Source organism: Salvia miltiorrhiza, chromosome 7 (assembly GCF_028751815.1).
Source record: "Salvia miltiorrhiza cultivar Shanhuang (shh) chromosome 7, IMPLAD_Smil_shh, whole genome shotgun sequence".
In the NCBI taxonomy this organism is placed as follows: Eukaryota; Viridiplantae; Streptophyta; class Magnoliopsida; order Lamiales; family Lamiaceae; genus Salvia; species Salvia miltiorrhiza.
The window spans coordinates 14571256-14593398 of record NC_080393.1 but is presented as its reverse complement, the minus strand read 5'-3'; the positions used below and the strand labels follow the sequence as shown (position 1 = coordinate 14593398).

Below are 22143 nucleotides of genomic sequence, written 5' to 3'. Positions count from 1 at the left end.
TTTGGTGCAGGAGATGATGATCTTAGACGTTCAAATCAATAAATATTTTATGAATTATAGGGTTTTTAATTTGGGGCTATGGCCTATAGGGTAAAATAGTAAATTTATAATGATTCATTATTATTATTTTAAATAGGGGGCTATGAGGAGTAAAATGGTGGCTATGAATAGAATTACCCATTGCTTAAACAATTGATGAAGCCATAAATCAGACCTTGACATAGTAATTCATTCTAAAGACTAATCTAAACTGATGAAAGAAATGCATTCGTATTTCATATCACGGGACATTAATTTCCCATAACTTAAGGTTGTCACATCGGCCCAATCATACATACAACATGGTTTTTCTCTAACCATTTACATCTTTATATATCCCTACATCAATCAAGAATTTTATTATGTAAATATAGGATATGTTAGCGTTGCTTCTCGTTCTTCAACTAATGTTGATGGAGCTGCCCAGAGCAGGGAACATAAGCACCGCAAGCAAATGCATATGCTGCGACGCAACCAGCCGTTTCAACGACTCCCGCCCCGTCCGGACCATGCCGGAGAAGTTGAACGGCCCTTGCCCTATCATAACCGGCCTCCTCACAATCACACCCCCACTAGGCGCCACACCCGGCCACCAAACTCTCTGACGCTCTTCCCTCCTGGCTCTCCTCGCGCGGTTGAGGTCATGGCGGATGACGTTCCTCACAGACTTGAGATACGATAGCATGTCGTGGTCTCTCTGAATGCTGCCCTCGGAGCCATATGCAGACCGGTCACTCAGTATCTCGAGAGGGTGTGGCGAGTTCAGAAACACAGCTTGTGCAGCACGCACCTGCTTCTCTGCCTCGGCCATGTCTGAAGCCGGGCATGTCAGAAGATACAGACCGCTGCCCGGAGGAAGGAGGTCGTGGTTTGGAGAGAATTTTTCGTCTGGTTGGAGAATCAGAAGCTCTCCCATAGGCGTGTATAAAAGCTTCTGTTGACATGGCGCAAAAGCAAGTGATGTTGTTAGTTGAAATGTGGCAAATTTGAGAGAGTAGTAAATTAACTAACTACCTGTTTATCAAGACAGGGATGATTGCGGAAATTCCCATTCACAGCCTTGAGAAATTCAGCAACGTGGTTTGGATAATTGCAAGAGAAAGCTCTAGGAACAATGTCTCGATGCATTGTGATCGACCTAACATGATCCCGTGGCAACCCAAGGTTATGAAGCAGGCGATCCCCACCGCACATGATAGATGGTGCTCCATAGGTTATAACCGGAAGCAATGAAGAACGAGGCGCTCCGCCTCTTATCAGCAGCATGAGATTCACAAGCACTGATAAACTCCCACCAAGAGAATGCCCCGTGAAACGGAATCTGGCACGATCTCCGTGAGCCTCGAGGTGTGAATGAATGGCAGGCAACATATGCTCGTAGATCCCTTTTGCAGCCTCGTAGATACCTCTGTGGACGAGAACATTGAGTCCCTAAACAAAGAGTAGACGATTCAGATTCGATTCAGATTTATATCTACCAACAGAAATGATTTTGGCAGGAAGGAATTCCTCTAATGCATCACAGACACTATTACCTCATAGATGTAACTCTTAAAATATTCGAGAAAAATTGATCACAAACTATAACACAGGATAGATAACTACCTCAAACTGAATTGGCTCGAAAAGTAGATTGGCCTTCCATGAAGCCAGTGACTCAGATCCCTGAAAGAAATAGGAAAAAGTATGACATAAACCACATGTATGTGCCAATTGGTTTGTATATTTAGATTGAAACCTCAAAACACAAATGAAATGTAATATCCTTCATAGGCATAACTACTCATAAATGATGCTTAGTTGTTCCACCTGTACAACGAAGAATCTTGTTGCAGTTTGATCATCATCACAAATAAACCACTCGCATGGGGGTGAGAGGGTCGAGTTCAGACCATCAGCCATAGCCTGCTTTACTTCCTCCTCCGCAGCAACAACTGCAGTCATTGAATCAGTAGTTGCCATCAATGAGGCCATATCATGATTCATCATATCAACACTTGTATCTACTACGCAATTCTCATCCAGCTTCGATTTGGAGGATTTCAAGTTAAGGATGACCTTCGTATGAGAATGGAAATAAGAAGCAGCCGAAGCAGCAATCTGATAAGCAGCAGAAGAAACACGGTTTCTTTCAGCCTCCGCCTCAATGCCTTGTCTGGTTTCATTACTCTCGACATTCTCAGCTTCAGCTGCTGCACTTGCTGATTCCTTCTCTTTCTCAATCTTCAGTGCCAACTCTTTCTTCTCTATAGATGAAGTCACCAACTTGAATCCATTATATCTCAGAAGATTCCCAGGCTGTAGCATCATTCCATATAGCAATTAAATAAAAATCACATCATAACTACGACCTAAAATCTCCAACAAAAATGTGTAATTTTTCAAGATCACAACACCAGAGTCGATTGCAATTCATGAAATCCGCAGTATTAGGTATACATATATGAGCTAGAATCTTAATTCGAACCACATCATTGCAAAACTGAAAACTACCTAGCTGCATTGAACCAAATTCACACATCTAAATAAGTGAAAGTTGAAGAAAATTATACCTTGATTTGAGGTATGCAATAAGCCAAGCTCCCCAAATAAGATAATTGAGCATATAATCTCGATTCCGCCAGAGACACCTTTCGAAGCAGCTTCGAAAACGACTCCCTGTCAAATTCAATCTTCTCACCATCGTCTTCGTCAACCGCACACACATCACAATCTTCATTCTCAGCACAGAAATTCTCCTCCTCCTTGACATAATTTCCACATTTTCCCTCCAATTTCGCCCTCATTTCCTCTCCTTTTCTCGACGAATTGATACGCAGAACCTTCGAAACCCAATTCTCATCCACACTCTCCACAACATCATCCTTCTCCGCCAAAACGGCGTCGTCCATCGCAATAGCTGATTCCAACCGGATTTTGGTCCCCGGCCACAATGATCTCAGCGGCCGCCGGAAAGTAAAGCCCCAAGGGAAATTCCTCGGCGACGCAGAAGGCCCCTCCGCCGCCGCAGCACTAAGACGGAGCTCCACATTCCCGGTGGCGTCGATCGGCGGCGCTGTGATTCCGTGAATCCCTGCCTTGATACAGAAAGCATCCATTGCCATAAGAGAATCCGCAAGAAGCCTAATTCGTTCTGGAAATCAAAGTTGCTCAAGTTGCGGAATACGATTGATTAGATATATATTGTGTGTGCGTGAGAATGGTTATATAGATAGACGAAGGGCGTTGTTGAATGCTAACAACGTAAAACCTCAGTGTTTGAATTTTTGGAGTCTATGCTATGCAGGGAAGGAGGGGCTGGGGCACTTCTACTTCTATATACTCTTTCCGTCCATGATAATGTCCCGCTACTTGCAAGTACAAAAAATAAAAAAATACTCCATAATTAATATATTAAATTAAATTGATAAAAAAAATATTTAAAAAATATTTTAAATGAGTTTATGTATAATGACCTGAGCCCACTAATAATAATATTTTAAAAAATTAATTTTTACCAAATATATATAAAATAACTTGAGCCCACTAATATATATAGTTACTTTATACTCCCTCTGTCCTATCTCCATAGTCCGCTTCACTTTCTCACACATATTAAGAAAATGCAATAAATAGTGCTTGAAGAATTCAAATAGTACTTGAAAAATACAAAATATATATATAATTATTCAATTTTGCCCTTATTTATTCTAGGTTTAAGTACCATTTCCCCTCTATCGTTGGCGTCCCTATCGCGTCTAGGACCCTAAAGTCAGGGTTAGCGTTGTTTACTACCTCAACGTGGCAAAATCGAAGCAAATACACCCCCGCGTTTTAACACCGTTAAAACGCTGTTAGAAAAATATTTTTTTTTTAATTTTTAATTCAGGTGGGCCCCAGCTCTCTCTCTCTCTCTCCTCCCTAGTTCTTTCCACCACCGCACTCCTCTCTCTTCCAAACCACCACCGCAAGCTCCACCACCCTCTACCAAACCACCGCCGCACGCCACCACTCATCTCTCTCAAGCTCCACCGTCGGGGCTCCTCCACTGCCGTGCCCTAGCATCCCTCATCCCTCACCAACTATCGACCTTTCTCTATTCCCCTCAAATATCGTCTCACTCTACACATCAGATTTTTTGAAGAAAGCAGCAGCAGCGCCGTCGACATCGCCTTGAGCACCCTCGTCTCTGCTCTCTCTCACTCTTCATTTACCCTCTATTCCAGCCATCACCGCCACCTCTAACTCAAGCAACGGCCCACCCTCTTATCCAAATCCTATATCTCGACTCTACCGTATCTCAAGCAGCGGCCCACCCTCTTCTCCAAATCCTAGATCTCGGCTCTACTGTATCTAAAGCAGCGGCCCACCCTCATCTCCACTTGAATTGCGATTTGTTTTTGCTATTTCTTCAATTCGGGTGAAGGGGAAGACGACGATGCCTAGAGAGAGGAGAGAGAAGTAGAGGACGGGGATGTGGAGGGAGGCCGGGGAGAGGATGAAGGCAACACCGTTGTTGGATATGAGGGGTTTCAGGGAAGAGGCGGCGGTGGTCTGGAAGAAGGTGGTGGAGCTTGCGGCGGTGGTCTGGAAGAGAGAGGAGTGCGGTGGTGGAGAGAACGGGGGAGGAGAGAGAGAGAGTTGGGGCCCACCTAAATTAAAAATTAAAAAAAATATTTTTTTATAACGGCGTTTTAACACCGTTAAAACGCGGGGGTGTATTTGCTTCGATTTTGCCACGTTGAGGTAGTAAACAACGCTAACCCTGGCTTTAGGATCCTAAGCGCGATAGGGAAGCCAACGATAGGGGGAAAATGGTACTTAACCCTTTATTCTATGTTTGACTATATTTAAATAAGATTACTTTGGTAAAAAAAAAATGTTAATTTAATTTAGAAAATGGACTATATTGTGGGACATCTAAAAAATGAATAAGGGACTATGAAGGTGGGACGGGAGGAGTAATTTATAATTTCAAAAAATGAAAAACATCAAATTTTAAAATTTAATCGTCTAGATATCATGTGAAAAAATCAAGTAAATATTATATGCTTCCGATAATAAATATATTGTAACATATATATTTTATAGTACATAGTTAATAGATTGATTTATGTTCTTTTTAGTTGATAAATTTATCATCAGATATTTAGATTTAATAAAAATTTATTCCTTTAAATGTCTTTTTTCCCCTCGTTTTTTATAATAAAGAATTTCAAAAGTTCGTATTCATTCATTTCATTTCAAGAAATAGAGAGATAATATTATCCATTCTTGAAATGAAATGGTGAAATTCTCTTGTATAGAAAATGAGATTTAAATAAAGAATTTTTTGTTATTCCTTAATTTTTTATGATAAATTCATCAATTAAAAAGAAAGAGTTAAAAAAATTTAGATGGGGCAGTTAAGAAATATTCCCTCCATCCCACCTGAGTACTTTCTTTTTGGATTATCCCATTCGATTTGATATACTTTTTTTTAGATAATTAAATTTTTATTATAATAAAAATGATTAAAACACACACACACATACATATGGAAAGGTTCAAATAAGAACCTCTAAATAAAATAGGAACAGAGAACCATTTTAAGTCATTCGATCATCAAGATCTATGGTGAATACATCATCTTGATGGATGAATACAGAACCTGGGTTCGAGTTCTGAACGGAACAAAAAATTTATTTTTTTCGAATGCAGTAAATTTAACAGCGAATGAATTAATGTATATTAGATGCAGTAATTTTAATAGTTCTCATATTCTCACAAAAATTATGGTTCTCACTAGAACCGCACCCTATATATATATATATATATATATATTTATTTATTTATACTATATAATCTTTTTTACCTAAATAATTGTATCAAAAAATAATATTAATGATTAGACGAAGGGGGTATCTATTAGCACAAGAGGTGGTCTTGGGTACACTCGGGTTGACCCGCACCCAAATCCTAATCCGCATCCTAACTCAAATCGTGTAAATGACATTATTCAGTTATACAACACAGTCTGTAATTGACACTATTCTGTTATACAAATGACACTGCGTATAGATGACACTATAACATTATAAATGACACAGTGTATAATTGACACTATTTAAAAATATAAATGATACTTCTTATAATTGACACTATAATATTTTAAATAACAATATAAGATTCTAAATGACATTATAGCATTTTAAAATGTTACAATGTCATTTATATAGTTGAATAGTGTTAATTATAAGCAATGTCATTTCTATAACTGAATAGTGTCATTTACACAATTTAGATCAGAATATAGATTTGAATTAGCATGCGGGTCAGAATTTAGGTACTGGTCAGTTCGAATGTACGGTACACCCGGGTGTACTGAAGATTTTGTGTTAGCACAAATGGTGTCGCCCCCCTTATACTTTTAGAGGCACTCTCCTGTGTATGTTGAAGTAGTGTTATTCAGAAATGTTCAAGTATCATTTTTCGAATGAAGTAGTGTCATTTTGGAAATCAGTTGCACGGTGCAACCGGTTGCACATGAGTATTTGTGATACTTTTATACTTTTGTTACGTTGTTTTCATAAAGTACCACCTTATTTTTGTTAAATAATGTAATATCTATCAAAACAAAAATCTTACATATACAGAATTTTTCGAATATAGTTTACAATGTTTTTAAATAATGACAAGGAATTTCATTGTAAGAAGAAAAGAAAATGCTAAAGGTTTGAGTTCGAATTCAAGATGAACGAGTCTTTTAAATTTTTTTATTTAATTATTAAATTATCATTAGAAAGACAGAAAAGAGTTTGGACAGAAATATAGAGATATGAAGATATGTCTGGTGTATATCTAAGACGAGTGAGTCATTTTTGTCGGGAAACTTAGGAAACGCGTGGTAGAGAAGTGGATATTGCATGAATGCCACGTCATATCTTATGCAGATGGAACTATAATGCCCAAGTGGAACTATAATGCTAAAAGTGGATGTGTATATTTACAGATCGACTATTTCTTTATTCATTTATAAATATAGTGCTCCACGATTTTCAAATTAATGTATATTGGTATGATTAATAATTATGTATTTATGTGACTCGTAGTATTAGATTTCAAAAGGATCAAAGCGAGCACATTAATTTAGTAAGTACCAAGTCTATATCAGTATTCATATTTTTGTTAATACCATTATTTATTTTAGTACTTAAAAATTTGTTATTGAAATTATAAATTATACGACTTGCATAAAACTTAAAAGTTTGATTAATTATTTTTTCTTTAATTTTAAAAGATAAATATATAAGTTTAATTAAAAAATTAAATGATGCTTTGATTTTATATAATTTATAAATTTTATGATCACATTAATAATTAATAAAAAATAATATTAACAAATATCAACAGTATTTACAAAAATTACAATAATTAAAATAAAAATTAATTTCAAAAAATGTCAACAGTATCAGAAAAAGTGCTCATAAATGATAAGCCGCCCATATAGATACTCTTAGATTTCATTAAATAAAATAAATATAAACTCTGATTGACTTATTTTTTAAGTTAATTAATACGTGATTCGGTGCTATGCACGGATCATTATTAATAAATTTATAATTTAAAAAATATAAATTATGCAAAAATATTAAAAGGCTGAGAAACAGACTCCCAAGACTGAAACGAGTATTAACGCTCAGGCTGTGAGAGTGATGGCTCGAGAGGATAAAATCAATTCGGCGAAGCTTACGGTTGAACAGCAGAAAGAGCTGTACCTCGAAAACTCTTTAAAAGCTCGACCATGTTCTAGTTTTCTTATGAATGTTGGGAGCATAAGTCTGCCCGAGGCAGGCTCCTCCCATCATGCGTGTGTTTTGGTTTGTTTTGTTTTCTCTCGCCCTTCAGGGTCTTCATTTAGACGAGTACTCTTTGTTTTAGCGAGGCTTGGTCCTTAGTCTGTTTTTTTGTGCTTTCAAGGGTGTCTTAATTAGATTTTTTTTTTTTTAATAAAATCTCAATTTAATTAATATTGGTGGTGTTTCGATTGCGCACACAAGCATATAGCATTATATTGATTGTCGATCTGACATTGTTTGAACGTAAATTTTAGATAAAGAACCACAATGTAGATATGATGATGATGAATTGATGATCGATATTTAAAAATAAATTTTAAGTGAATGAGATTATGGTAGCAGTTGTGATTTTAATATTTTATCAAGTAGTTGTTACCATTCATATAATGTGATGAATTATAATATAGTACAAATTTTTTTAATTGCTACAATAAATTATATGGGGCATTACAATAAAAGTGTTTAGATGTAGAGAAAAAAATGTCCCACAATCGGTTCTCTAATTTATATGCTCTCCACATTCCAATTCAATAGGCCACAAGGCTTGAGCACGGATGTTAAGAAATAAATAATTTATTGTAATAAAATAGGTTAGAGAAAGTACTAACTTTTTTTAAGGATATATTTGTCCAAAAAGTAGGAGAGAAAAATTTAGAATAGATAATTATGAGTGAGGTACAATGATATTTGATGTAAATAATTAATTTTGTGTAGATATTTGTTATGTATTGACTTTCCATTTTAGAAAGTGACCTATTGAAATGGGACGTCCAAATAAAGAAATATATGACTTATTGATAGGGGTGAGCAAAATCGGACCAAAACCGACGGACCGGACCGAACCGAACCGATCGATTTTTTTGGTCTGGATCGGTTTTGGTCCATGTATTGGACTACAAAAACTACAGTGTTGAGAAAAAATCTAAAAGGTTATTTAAAAATTACAAAAACTACAGTGTTGAGAAAACAATAAAACTAACCAAATTCTTTTTATTTTGAACCAAAATTTTTAATTTATTTTTTTAAATATTTAATTATATATTATCCAAACATATTTTATTATCCAAATAGCATTATTGATTTGTGAAATAGTACTTGTCATCTCGAAACTAATCTATAAGATCACCTTATTTCAAGGCTAAACAAGCACCTAGCTATGAGGTAGTATTTCTCCTTTTCTACTCATAATGCATGTTTAAATTCATAGGTCGTGACCATCTAGAGCTAAGAATTTTGCGACCTAAATATACATGTAACTATTTTCTTGTGACATCTTTTATATGTATATATACACATACTTTATGATTAGGAAAATATAAAAATTATATAGTTTAGGTCATAACTTAAATTCATTTCTGCACGTTTGCTAATAGATGACTTAGGGTGCCTCCAGTGCTATGGAAGCTATATTCTATATCATTGAAAAAACAAAAAATTAGTAGTTTTTTTCTAAAAAAAAAGTTATGAAATTAATTTTCAACTAGAAACTAGAAATTATGCTGACCATATTATGGCCAAATAGCACCATTCTTTTTAGTCTTACAGTGAACCCTCCCAAAATTAGAAATTGATGCTCTTTCCGTCTCACAAAACATGAATATTTTTTCGTTTCGGGAGTTTCACAAAAATATGAATACTTTTATTTCTGTACACTATCCCACCACAATCCCTTTACTTTTTATCTCTATTTTTCATAAAGTGAAATCCATTTTTCACTCACAATATACTTTTATCTAACATTTATTAAAATATGTGTCACTTGTAAATGTTCATGTTTTTGTGAGACAAATGGAGTATATTATTAGAATGTTAGATAAGTTCTCAAAGCTGATATGACAATTTAGAAGCTGAAATTTTAGTTCACTGCGAGGCAAGAATCGATCACCTTATCAGTCTAAATTGTATTGTGAATTTGCAAGCAGAAAATCTAGATGAAATTGATAATAATGCAAGCACAAGCTCTGTCCTTACTGGCCCTGAAATTTTGTTTATTGCCCACAAAATATACCTGATCCGTGTTAATGTTATGCACGGGACGGCGTACCAATTCTAATTAAAAATTAATAAATTTTAATTACAATTCTAATCAATCTCTAACTAAATTAGTAATTGCATTTGGACGGCTGCATATGAGTTTTTGTTCATAAAATACATGTAATGAGATCCTCAAAAGATGCATCTATTGTACGTGAATGACAGTTATAATAAATAATGTATTAAATGATATTCAAATGTCCCAAATCTATCTAGCTACATAATTTGTGCATGATGCTTTATGTTCACCGTCCATAAAAATGTCTTTTTTCTTTTAATTTTGAGTCGTTTTCAGAAGATGGGCTTATGTGTTTATTTTTAGTTTCACAATATATATATTTCAATTTTTTATTGAACTATCCGGAACATATCCTTAAGATCTATTCAAAACGCAATGTTACATAGCAACGGCACGTAACTAGAAAAATACATAATATACAACAGTACGTCGAGCATATCTAACCTGTTAGCATACAAAATGGTTGCAAGGATGCAAGACTTCTAATCGCAGCGACTACAAATCCTCTTAACAGCTCTCATCTCGCACAAGGAGTTAGCTACACATAAAAAACGCAGGCAAAAAAATGACGCCATCAAAGCAAAACAACATCCTACTATCTTGTGAACTTAGATGAGGGAAAAAAAAAATCAATACCAGATCTTGTAAGGCATTGCGGTTCTCTAACCAAGAATCTCTTTTATCTTTGTCTTTTGATCCTCTGTTAGTGAAGTCGGGAAAAGGACTTCAAACGCAACATACAGATCGCCCTTCTTGTTACTAAAATGCAATGGCATCCCTTCGCCTTTGAACTTTTTCACTTCTTTAGGTTTCGTGATACCCTGAGGCGAAAGAAGCATAGGTAAAATGAAATGGTTGAATAATTGAAATTTGAGATTATTCAGGAATAACCATTGAATGCTGAAATTCTCTGAGCGGAGAAGTCATTTTTGGAGGAGAAACTATGCGTTTTAGTCCCAAGGTATAGAATCCCAAAAAGACACTGGCCTGATCATTTGATTGGACTTAAATTTGGAATGGTATACCCAAACAGAAACTAAGCTCCCACTCACGACCCATGTAACAAGGTAGGAATTAGGATTGCCCCCTAACACAGAACCTCTAGGTGTAACCTTTTGCTCAATATCATTCACACAACATTCATTTTACTTACACGATCAATGAGTGTATGTGCTACTAGTTTTCTTGTTGCAGCAGAGAGTTGTGTAAACTAACCTTGGTGCTGATATCCACCAGATGTCCGTCAAGGTGTTTAATCGTCTTGTCAAAACCAACCAGAGCTTGCATCTGCAGTAGACATTTGAGACTTATGTTTAGAAACACACAAACTATTTTACAATTCATATAGAATTGTACATTTTTGGAAAAGAAATTTCCACAGAGAGTGACAAGACAAGTAACCACCGAAAAATAGGGAATTGATGGGTATAAATGTTCTAAAGAGAGTGAAATTTTCTAGGAAAATGCTACTAGTTGGAAGGTGCCATATTGAAGAAGTAGTAATACGAAGATCCAAGATACTGAACTATGCTTCAATGAACGATCTACTTTGCCAAACAATAAAAAAAATGGCTTCTTGAGGAAAAATCAATTTTATGACGAACCACTTCCATGCAAGCTTGTCAGCTTGTCTGAATATATTGTCAATTTGACAGGAAAAAAATCTTAGAGAACTGTAGCATAGTTGCAAACAATCACACAATTCTTATTTGTGTCAGGTCATGTAGGTTGGCAATAACAAGAGATCATTAGAATCCGAAAGAGAGTGCAATAAGGGTCAAACAGCATTACCAAAGTAATAGTTACAGTTGTGTGTAAATTGTTGCCTTCCCTCCTGAAGCGATCGTGAGGGGCAGTGCGGATATGAAACTGCAGAGACAGGAATAACATATCAAATGAATGGATGTCGTTTAGATTAGGAAAAACTCAATGAACTATGTGCACATTCAAATAGCACAAGGAATAAGATCAAACCTTCAAATCTCCAGCTTCACCGTCAATTTTGGGCTCACCTTCTTCATAAAATAATACTTCCTGTAAAATGGGGACTGTAAGGACTTTTTTTCTGAAAATAAAATAAACATAATGCACAAGGGGATATGAGAAAATGATGCAGTAGAAAAATTAGTGAAATAAAATAACAGCTGTAAGAAAAAAAAATTGTCATCCTTTTTTTGGGAAAAAATCTGATCATATTAAAAACTCCCCATATTCACATAACAGCATGTCAGCAACACATTGTTTTTGGAAAATTTGACCTTAACAACCCTTTATTTGGAAGGCAAAAGAAATTAGGGGTATGGTTGATCCTAATAATTTATCAACTGGCAAAACAACTTAGCTAAATGAAAAATAAAAACATTAGAAATGTGTACAAATTACAGGTTAAGCAGATGATTTTTACGAAACAAATCATGTTGGGATTGGTTGAACTTGCAGGATGAGTAATATGGTATTCCTTCTGCAAGCATTATTTGAATTCAGTTAACAGATTACTATAAAACCCATTATCAAGCGAGCCATATAAAATTTCTACAACCTGCACTAGTGCACCATGGTTCTCATGCCCAATCACTAAAGTGGAATTAAATGTAAACATTTATACCAAGCAATAGCAAAGGTTGCTGATAGGAATTAAATCTTTCCTTCAAGTTGTGTAGGAAAGAAAATTTGATATCGGTAGGAATATTAATCTTTGCTTATGGTTGTATACTTGTATACCAACTAAGGGAAAGAAAATCAATCAAATCTGTTGATTGACAGATTTATAAACAGTTGTGGTTTAATTACTTATTTCAAGGATATCCTATATTCTTATTTATAGAGGTTGGAAGGTGTGGAAGATTCTAGTTGTGAATAGACATTATTGCTTGGGCAGGAGGTTCATTGTGAACTCTTAGGAGGTTTTCTCGTAATTTCAAGATTATCAGTTGTTGCCTCGGATCTTCCTTAGTAAAGAGAGTATTTTATAGGCTATGAACACCCTTGCCTCTATCATGTGCTGCTTGTACAGACACAATCAAAACTAGGCATTACAATGTTAAAAAAAAAAAAATCAAATGGATAAAGAAGCTTACTTGACCATCCTTCATTCCTTTTTCAATGTCCACGGTGATAAAATCACTCTCCCTTTCAAACTTTACATTTGGGCACTGTTCACATACCTGCAATGTATATCAGAAAACTAATACGTGAGACCAAGAAGAGTCAAAGACAATATTGGAATGTAAATGACATTTTCCTCTGCAAGATATACATAAATAAAGTTTCTCTTAAGAAAATAATAGCTGACCTCCTCTGTCATCTGCTGAAACATTCCAGGACCGATTTGCCTGTGATAAACCTCATTTCTACAGTTGCACCGTCTCTTCCCCGCGGCTGGCTTTATTACATTTTTTGTCCTCCAAACCTGATAGCTCCACATTCACACATGAGTGATGAGTCAACTATGTCAACATTACTATAGATCAAACTGCAATCTAAAATTAATGGACTGTCATTGTTTTTTTGTGCAAGCCTTAATGCAGAAATACAGAATAATGAATAAAATCTGAGATCATAACTATCAGTACTCCCCCTTCTCAGGAATATATATATATATATATATATATATATATATATATAGGGAATGGTTCCAATGAGATTCCTCATGTATGGTGAGATCTTAGATTGATTTGTAGGTATTGATTTAATGTATCATGTGGCTGATATTTATCTGGAGGGGGAAAAATTTTAATTGGGTTTGAATCTTGGAGGGAGCGAAAAATTTTACTAATTTTTTGAATATCGTTATTCAATACCATATACTGCCTTATTCATTAGTCTCACATCTCATGAAAAATAGCAATCTCATTAGAATCTAACCACATATATATATTAAAGCCCCAAATGGGATTAATCCACATTAGTTCCTCCACAAATGCAACAGAACTTTTGTTTGTGAACACTGCAAGTGCAGCTACAAATTATAGTCAAATGTCATACTAATTAATACAGTTGAGAAAAGGACATGACGAGTCTTGCTCTATTCAATGTTAAGTGGGTAATTATTTTTAGAGAAAAAACTGTCTATTGCACTTCGAAATGCTAACAAACAAGTCTGCAGCATAGATACCAATTGATTCAATCTGCATATATGGTTTTTTCTCTATGCTATATGCATCGAATGCAGTACCTTCAAGGTGCCCCCCATGTAGAGATCTTCAAGTGTTGCATCTAATTCAACAATAACATCATCACCCTTTACTACCTTCTCTTCTTCCTCTTCCATAGTACCCCCACCAAAAAATCTGGAGATATTCAATGTTAGTATATCAATTATACAATTCAAATAATGATAATAACAAGAAAAAGGAAAAAAAAATATAGAGAAATTAAACAATGTTAAGTGCATGAGCTTCCCTATCCTATGGGATAATTACTGATTTAATATTACATATGACCAAGAATGAATTGACTGATATAAAATGCAAGCTCCAGATAGTCTCTTTAATATATTCTCACAGTACATACAATCATATTCAACTCCAATAAATCCTCCATTTTTACTCCAACAAGAGCAAATGCACTAAGAGATTAAATAAACATTGCTTAAAACACAAGTAAAAATAACAAACTGAAAAGAAACTTACGAGCTAAAGATGTCTTGCATATTCATTCCACCTCCACGACCACCACTAGCAGCATGCTGCTTAAGTCCTTCCTCGCCATATCTATCATATATACCTCTCTTTTCACTATCCGACAGCACCTCGTAAGCTACAAACATCCGAGCATCAAATCCAAGTTAAACCTTCTAACTTAAAGCTAAAGCACTACTAACACAATCAGGTGTAATCAATGCTTCTGCTGTCAAACACCAGTTACTACATCCACCATCCAAGAAGGCACAAATACAGATATACACTTCGGGGGCATTTACTTTGCATGATTGAGTATTTTATCCTCAAAACTAGAATTTCTCTAATCTCACCCTTCTAATGGGATATGAATTAAGCAAAACTAGCTCAAATGATAGAAATAATCAGGGGTTGCAACCCATCTTAGTAAACAAGGGATTAGTCTTACTAGTTTTATCTATCAAGGCTAATCCTAAAAAGTAAACACCGTGTTCATGTACTAAGCTATAAATATCCAAGCATCTAATCAAGATCAAAATTTCGAAATAAATGCCACAGCTCTGAAACAACCAAGTCTTATCAATGCTGCACCTGGTGAACACCAGGCGCTACATCCACTCTCCAATAAGATACAATAGCATACATATCAGCATGTATTAAGCTACAAATATTCGAAGCACTGAATCCAAGTCGAAGTAAATGCTACAGCATTGACACGATCCGCTTTTATCAATGCTGCACCTGGTGAACACTAGATGCGACATCCACTATCCATAACCACACAATCACATACATACCTGCACATATACATGCAAAATAACCAATAATAGGCTGTTAAAAAAATAAAGAAAATGAGTGATACCGTTGTTGATTTCCGCGAATTTCTTGTTAGCCTCTTCGTTCCCTTGATTCTTGTCCGGGTGATACTTCAACGCCAGCTTCCTGTACGCTCGCTTTATTTGGTCGTCCGAAGCGCCTTTCGGAACTTGGAGCACATCGTAATAACTCTTTCTGTTAAATCACCAAACTCCGTCAGCAGAACTCACACAAAAAACTGCCATCCACAATCCACGAAATCATACTACTTACGCAGCAAAGGCAATCAGATAGTGACATAAACAGCACAAAACGAGCAACAATTTTGATCTGCGATGCGCCATTTGCTGTGGCGCGGAAATCAAAATTGTGTATCTAGCTAGGGCTTCGGATGAATAAGCGAGCTAATTCAGTGATCAATCCGCTGCAAATGCAAATTGTTGATGGAATTAATAGCTGTTATGGTATTATACAGTGTTGTATACGTACAAATTATGTAGGTGAAATGAGAAAGAATGCTGAATCGCGGAAGGTAAGGGAGCTCCGGAGCTTAGAAATGCGAGATTTAAATATGAATCCGCTTCGGACGTGGTGCAGGGAGAACGGACCAATCAGAGCGCGGTATAACTCATATAGACCAATAGCTGCTTGCCGCGTGTCGGGGTTTTCATGTTTTTCAGTTGAGTGGACCCAATGTATTCATTCTCAGTTACAAAGCACTACAGACTTGCTCCAAATCCAAATACGAAATACTCTCTCTGTTCCACTTCAATAGGCTCATCTCTTTTAGACAAGAAAATTAAAATAAATTATTTTTTAATAGAAAAGTGATAGTAAAGTGGTGTGGTCCACATCAATTAAGTACAACTTTTTTACCTAAAAAAAAATGAGCCTATTGAAGTGAGACATCCCAAAAACGAAAATGAGCCTATTGGAGTGGGACGGAGAGAGTATCATCCTAAAATAATACTCGTTCAATATCACAAAAAAATTAAATATTTAGAAAATAGGTCTCACTTTATTAATAATAAAGATAAAAAGTAAAAAAATTGTGATGGGTAGTGTACAGAAATAGAAATATTCATATTTTTGTGAGACGGATAAATAATAAAAAAAAAGTATATATATATTGGGATTGTAAGCTCTTTTAAAATAATTTATAAATTTCTAAAAAAATTATAAGCTCTTTAAAATATAAATTTTTGAATCCTAACTTATTTTTTTATAATTTTATAAGTAATAAATATTTTACAAAATAATTCTATTGTAATTTGTTATACCATTCCATTTTTCATATTTCTATATTTTTTTTTCTCTCTAACTCATAATTCTTTCCATCTAACTTATAAATTCAATTATCTATTATTTTTTTTATATTATGGATGTCAATTCCTCAAATATAAAAATGAAAAGTGCAATTATTAAAGAAAATATGGATGTAAGGTTGTGCGAGTATAAAGGAACCTGAAATGAAGGTGGATAGTCTCTCCCTCTGGCATTGCAACCTGATGTAGCAGCATAACGAAGGACTATTCTAGCGGCGGACACGTCGTATTGACAATGTATTTAACGATCGAAAGCATTAACGTGAAATGTAAATTTTTTATTTTAAATTTAATTTTTAATCAAATAGAAAAGGCCATATGTAGATTACAAACAAAAGCCATGCATGTCGGCTTGCCAGTTTGAACACTCAGTAGTACACAGTAGAGAATTTTGGCGGGACACAAATAACTCAACTTTCATATATTGGGTATATTTTGCACTTATCTCAATAGTGAGACATTTTCATTAAAATATTAAAACGATGGGATAAAGTTCAGATAATTACCTTTTATTTTATTTTATCCAATCTCCACCAATGTATTATGAACTGATTTGGTATGTGTGATTAGGCTGTATAATATACTTATGACATCTTAATATCTTGTTTGATACAAAAAACATGATCTTTTATATATCAAAAGCTCAAAAATATTATACAATTTTGAGTGATATGTCATATTAATATCATGTTTGATAAAATGCATTAAAATATCTACAAAAAATATAATAGGGCTAATTGCATTTAAATCCATAACGTATTTAGCTTTTGGAAATTGCATTTATTTTCAAAAACTGACTTCAAAATCCATAGCAATTCATTTTCGTCTCAAAGTTGTCCGGTGATCAGTCAATTTCCTACGTGGACGTCGAAAATTAATATAGAAGCAGTCGAAAATGACACTGTGGCCGCCGGAAATGATACTTGGACACATTTATGACATGCGGAATATATATATATATATATATATATATATATATAAAAACAAAAAATAAACAAAACCCCTTACCCATCGTCTTCTCCATTCTCCCACCCCCCAAACCCTAATTTTCCCTCCCCCATCCGCCACCACCACCGTTGGCGCGGCTTCTACACCCACGACGATGGCTTCTGCATCAAATCCGCATTCTCTTCATCTTACCACCGCTATCTCAATGTCCTCGTCTCTCAATCCCAGTCCCTCGTCGTCTCTATCAAGTACAGGCTCGCCCCGGAGCACCCCATCGTCTTCCCTCACCCCCAAACCTTAATTTTCCTCCCCCCTGCCGCCACCACCGCTAGCGCCTGCTGCCACACCAGAAACACACAAACACACATCTTGCACGCTCGAGCAAAATCCCTAAGAAGCGATTACACACACACCCAAATTAAATAGAGGTTGAGCCCTAGCCTCTCCCAAAAATAAAGAAATTGGCTGCCCATTTATCTTTCGCTGAATTTGGCGTCGCCGCTTTGCAGAACCGCCACCCCTCATCTGAAATTCGGTGAGGGGTCGTCATTAATCCCATATTCACCTCGTCCATGTCTCTCTCTCTTCTCAATTTATCTGAACCACGCATAATCGTGGCCAAATGGCGATCCTTAATTCATCTCGGTTCAGGCGGAATTATCATTGTCACCACAAAGTTCGTTCGTTGCGTTGCCAGTCTTTGGGATCTGTGAGCTGCCGACGTCGCAATGTTCCTTTCTCTCTCTCTCTATCTCTCTCTCTCTCTCTTCATCTTCCTCTCTCTCTCTTCCATTGTGTGTGTGAATAATAGAGGGTGGCAGCGACAGCGGGTGGGAGAAGGGAAATTAGGGTTTGGTGGTGGGGGAGGGGGACGATGGGTAGGGGGTTTTATTTATTTATCTTATTTTTTTATATTTTACACATGTCATAAATGTGTTCAAGTGTCATTTTCGGTGGCCACCGTGTCATTTTTGGTTGCCTCTGTGTTAATTTCCGACGTCCACGTAGGAAATTGACGATCATTGGACAAATTTCAAATGAAAATGAAAGGTTATGGATTTTGAAGTCAGTTTTTGAAATAGATGCAATTTCCAAAAACCGAAATACATTATGAATTTACATGCAATTAGCCCAATATAATATGCTACTCCCTCCGTCCGCCAAGATTATGTAAAATTGCTTGGGCACGAGATTTAATAAAATTGGTGATGATTTTGATGTAGTGGAGAAAGGGTCCCACCACTTTATGAGATGTGTGGTTGAGATTGAATTTTGAGTGGTTTTTTTGTAAATAAAGAGTGCTAGTAAGGATAAAATATTAAAGAAGATGGTGGGACCATTGCCATAAAAGGAAAGTGACATAATCTTGGCGGACGCCAAATATAGTAATTTTTACATAATCTTGGCGGACGGAGGGAGTATATAATATGGTGTATTAAGATTATATAAAGTTAATAATAATTGTAATTAAGATTTGTATTACGTTAGGCGGTATACATAATCACTCAAATCAGTATAATATTATTGGGCTTTTGATTTATAAAGAGTTGTGTGTTTTGTATTACTTCTTACCAAACAATATATTAGGATGTCATAGGTATATTATACATCTCAATCACCCGTACTGCCCTAGAGAGAATGTATATGTAATGCAAATCATAATTATAACCATTATTAACGTTATACAATCTTAATAAATCATACCAAACGACATATTATACTTTACAGATATTTTAATACGTTATACCAAACCTGATACCATGATAAAAGGTATCTCAATCAAACATATCATATCTTATTATACATATTGTATACCAAACAAGCCCTACAAATATAGGGTTAATATCATGAAGAAGTTTAACATATATTTGGGGCCTCAATTTTCTAAGGAAACTGAAGGGCCTTGAATGCGAGGAAACTCAAATCTTTAATTCTCTACATGATTATTGATATATAATATTCAGTCCAACAACACATATTTGGAGAAACTTTCTGTTATAGGAGATATCATTGATTAAGATAACACATGTTTTTGCATTTAGATTTTCTTATAATACGTGTGTTAATTATGTGTTCTACTAAATAATCCTAAACATTTATATTTTGGTGCGATGAATATTAGTAATTGCTTGTTGACATGCTTGGCACTAACTAGGAAACATTAGCTCTCTTGGTCTGCTTTGAATGGAAAACCATTTCAATCTCCATACCTATACCATGATTGCTATATATACGTGTATGTCGGTTTTTTTCTACGCCATCCCAAACCGAGGTTTATGAGATGAGAGCTTGGTGATGTGGTGGCATAAGCTAGAGCAAATGAAGTATTGATTACAATTTTTGTCATCCATAAGCAATGTTTATATTACTTAATTGTTTCTAATTAAACACAAAACAATTGAACTTTCAAACGCTTAATGCACACGGATTACTCGTGTAGCTGCTCAATCTTTCTAAGAGCCTCATCCAAACCTAACCTCTTGTCTAGCTCCTCTTGGCAGCACCCTATTCCAATTTGCAAAAGCTTCTCCATCTCCACCTCCGCCTCGACGCTTATCTCCATATCTTTGTCGAACACCCCTACCGCCCCTTTAGCGTTTGCTTCCTCAACGATGCCTTTCACCCACCCGGCCAACTTCGGACCGTACTGCTGGCCGAGTTGCTTGTCCACGGGCTTGCCCGTCAGGGTCTCCAGTATCAATATCCCCAAGCACCATACATCAGATTTCCTGGAAGTCTGACCGGTGAGGGCGTACTCGGGGCATTTGTAGGCCACCAGCGCTTGGCTGATCTGGGTGGGGTTGACGATGGGGCTGAGGGTGTAGTCCATGAGCAGGGCGTTGTAGTTGCTATCGAGCAAGACGTTGGAGGATTTCAAGTGGCCGTGGGGAGCGTCTAGGGCAGGCAGCTCTGCGTGGAGGTAAGCCAGCCCCCTCAGCACTCCTTTGATAGCTTTGAGTCGACACGGCCAATTGAAGGGCTTGGGCCACTCCTCGGGGCGTTTCCCGTCATCGTGGAGGTGCTTTCCCAAGCTGTTGTTGGTGATGAAGTCGAAAACCAGAAGCTTTTCCTCTTTGCGGTAGAGGTAGGCTACCAAGGGCAACAAATTGGGGTGTTTGAGCCTGCTTAGTCTCCTCATGTGGTCGTGGAAATCCTCCTTGCTAATGTTGGTCATCTGTTTGAATCTCTTGACGACCAGCGCCTCCCCGTCCACCAACACCGCCTTGTACGATGCCCCGAAGCTCCCGCTGCCTAGCATCTCTGCTGAGGCTCTCATCAAGTCCTGCAGGTCGAACTTCTGCCTGTCGTCCCTCACAAACGACAACTTCGTTGCTTGCTGCTGTGGGGAAGCGCCTACGGATACGGAAACTGCCCCTCGCGGCAGTGGACTCCTCATCTCTGATTTCATCATCCCCTGCCGCGGGGTCTCACTCTCATCATCATCATCATCATCATCCATGCACCACCACCGACACAACAGAAGAAGCAATAGGAGCAGAAACAAAGCCAACATGACACTGAGTACGATTATAGCTATTATTGCAGGAGATATTTTTTTGCGTTTAGCTTGGGAAGGAGGGAGAGGATGAAGAATCGGCTCCATGTCTGGTGGGGGTTCGCACGATGCTCCCTCGCATAACGCTGTGTTACCTGCAAAAACAATCCATCAAACCAAACTATATATATATATATACATATACATATTATATACAATATAATTGATTATAAAGAGTACCTGTAAAAGATGAGGGATCCAACTTGAGCATAGACGGGGGAATGGGACCCTGCAGCTGGTTGTTGGACACGTTGAAGACCTGAAGATTCTCGGAGCTAAAATGTGGTATGCCACCGGAGAACTGGTTGTTGGCAAGGCCGAGCTCCACCATCCTAGGTGACGCCAATGAAGCTGGGATAGGACCAGTGAATTTGTTGTCAGATAGATACACCTTCTTTAACGAGTCCATGCCATTAAAAGCATCGTCGGGGATCTGGCCAGAGAACTGGTTGCCGGAGAGATACAAGGAGGTGAGTGTGGGGAGCTTCCGCCAGTCAGGCATGGGCCCTTGGAAGTCGTTGTTGGTGAAGCTCAACGTGCGTAGAAACTGCAGGCCCGTGAGGGTGTCGACGTCGATCTGTCCTTGCAGGCCCATGTTGTCGAGCTGCAACCCCACCACGTACCCGTTGAAGCACAACACGCCCGCCCAGTTGCCAGTGTTCCCCGTGCACGGCGCCGTCGATGGGTTCCAGTTCCCCAGCGCCGGATCTGCCTTCACTAGGGCAGTTTTGAATTTGAGGAGAGCATCTGCAGCATTTTCTTGCCCCAACACGTGTGACGACACCACCACCAGCGCCACCATCACCACCACCATTAAGTTCATGATTAATTTTGATACACGATTATGCAGTTGCTTGTTTGAAATGAGACATGGTCATTGATTGGTATCTGTCTAGGAGAAAGTATGAGAGAGAGAGAGAGAGAGAGAGAGAGAGAAGTGAAGATTAGTGGCAGTGCGAATACATGTGAA

At 36.9% G+C, this 22143-nt stretch overlaps 3 protein-coding genes across 3 annotated transcripts; all 3 read right to left on the bottom strand.

Annotated features, from left to right (window-relative positions):
* Positions 1–251: 251 nt before the first annotated feature.
* LOC130995409 (phospholipase A1 PLIP2, chloroplastic-like) lies at positions 252–3349 on the bottom strand. The gene is made up of 5 exons (XM_057920680.1): positions 2592–3349; positions 1849–2337; positions 1645–1704; positions 1054–1470; positions 252–973 (listed from the first exon to the last, which is right to left on the bottom strand). Exons 1-5 carry the CDS (start codon positions 3141–3143, stop codon positions 440–442), a joined length of 2052 nt encoding a protein of 683 aa, XP_057776663.1. The 5' UTR covers positions 3144–3349; the 3' UTR covers positions 252–439.
* Positions 3350–10201: 6852 nt separating this feature from the next.
* On the bottom strand, positions 10202–15943 carry LOC130995408 (dnaJ protein ERDJ3B-like). The gene is made up of 11 exons (XM_057920679.1): positions 15618–15943; positions 15391–15539; positions 14541–14667; positions 14084–14198; positions 13202–13318; positions 12987–13073; positions 11884–11943; positions 11701–11778; positions 11125–11196; positions 10546–10730; positions 10202–10447 (listed from the first exon to the last, which is right to left on the bottom strand). Exons 1-10 carry the CDS (start codon positions 15686–15688, stop codon positions 10572–10574), a joined length of 1035 nt encoding a protein of 344 aa, XP_057776662.1. The 5' UTR covers positions 15689–15943; the 3' UTR covers positions 10202–10447; positions 10546–10571.
* Positions 15944–19853: 3910 nt separating this feature from the next.
* Positions 19854–22117, bottom strand: LOC130995407 (pollen receptor-like kinase 4). The gene is made up of 2 exons (XM_057920677.1): positions 21354–22117; positions 19854–21268 (listed from the first exon to the last, which is right to left on the bottom strand). The coding sequence occupies exons 1-2, from the start codon at positions 21994–21996 to the stop codon at positions 20046–20048; spliced, it is 1866 nt and encodes a 621-aa protein (XP_057776660.1). The 5' UTR covers positions 21997–22117; the 3' UTR covers positions 19854–20045.
* Positions 22118–22143: the final 26 nt, after the last annotated feature.

Coding starts and splice junctions, on each gene's coding strand:
- LOC130995409 (XM_057920680.1), bottom strand. CDS start 3,143: ATGGCAATGGATGCTTTCTGTATCAAGGCAGGGATTCACGGAATCACA. Junction 1,471..1,644: donor TCGAGCCAATTCAGTTTGAG/GTAGTTATCTAT, acceptor CTCTTTGTTTAG/GGACTCAATGTTCTCGTCCA. Junction 974..1,053: donor ATCCCTGTCTTGATAAACAG/GTAGTTAGTTAA, acceptor CCATGTCAACAG/AAGCTTTTATACACGCCTAT.
- LOC130995408 (XM_057920679.1), bottom strand. CDS start 15,688: ATGGCGCATCGCAGATCAAAATTGTTGCTCGTTTTGTGCTGTTTATGT. Junction 15,540..15,617: donor TATCTGATTGCCTTTGCTGC/GTAAGTAGTATG, acceptor GTGATTTAACAG/AAAGAGTTATTACGATGTGC. Junction 11,944..12,986: donor AAGGAATGAAGGATGGTCAA/GTAAGCTTCTTT, acceptor CCCATTTTACAG/GAAGTATTATTTTATGAAGA.
- LOC130995407 (XM_057920677.1), bottom strand. CDS start 21,996: ATGAACTTAATGGTGGTGGTGATGGTGGCGCTGGTGGTGGTGTCGTCA. Junction 21,269..21,353: donor GGATCCCTCATCTTTTACAG/GTACTCTTTATA, acceptor TTGTTTTTGCAG/GTAACACAGCGTTATGCGAG.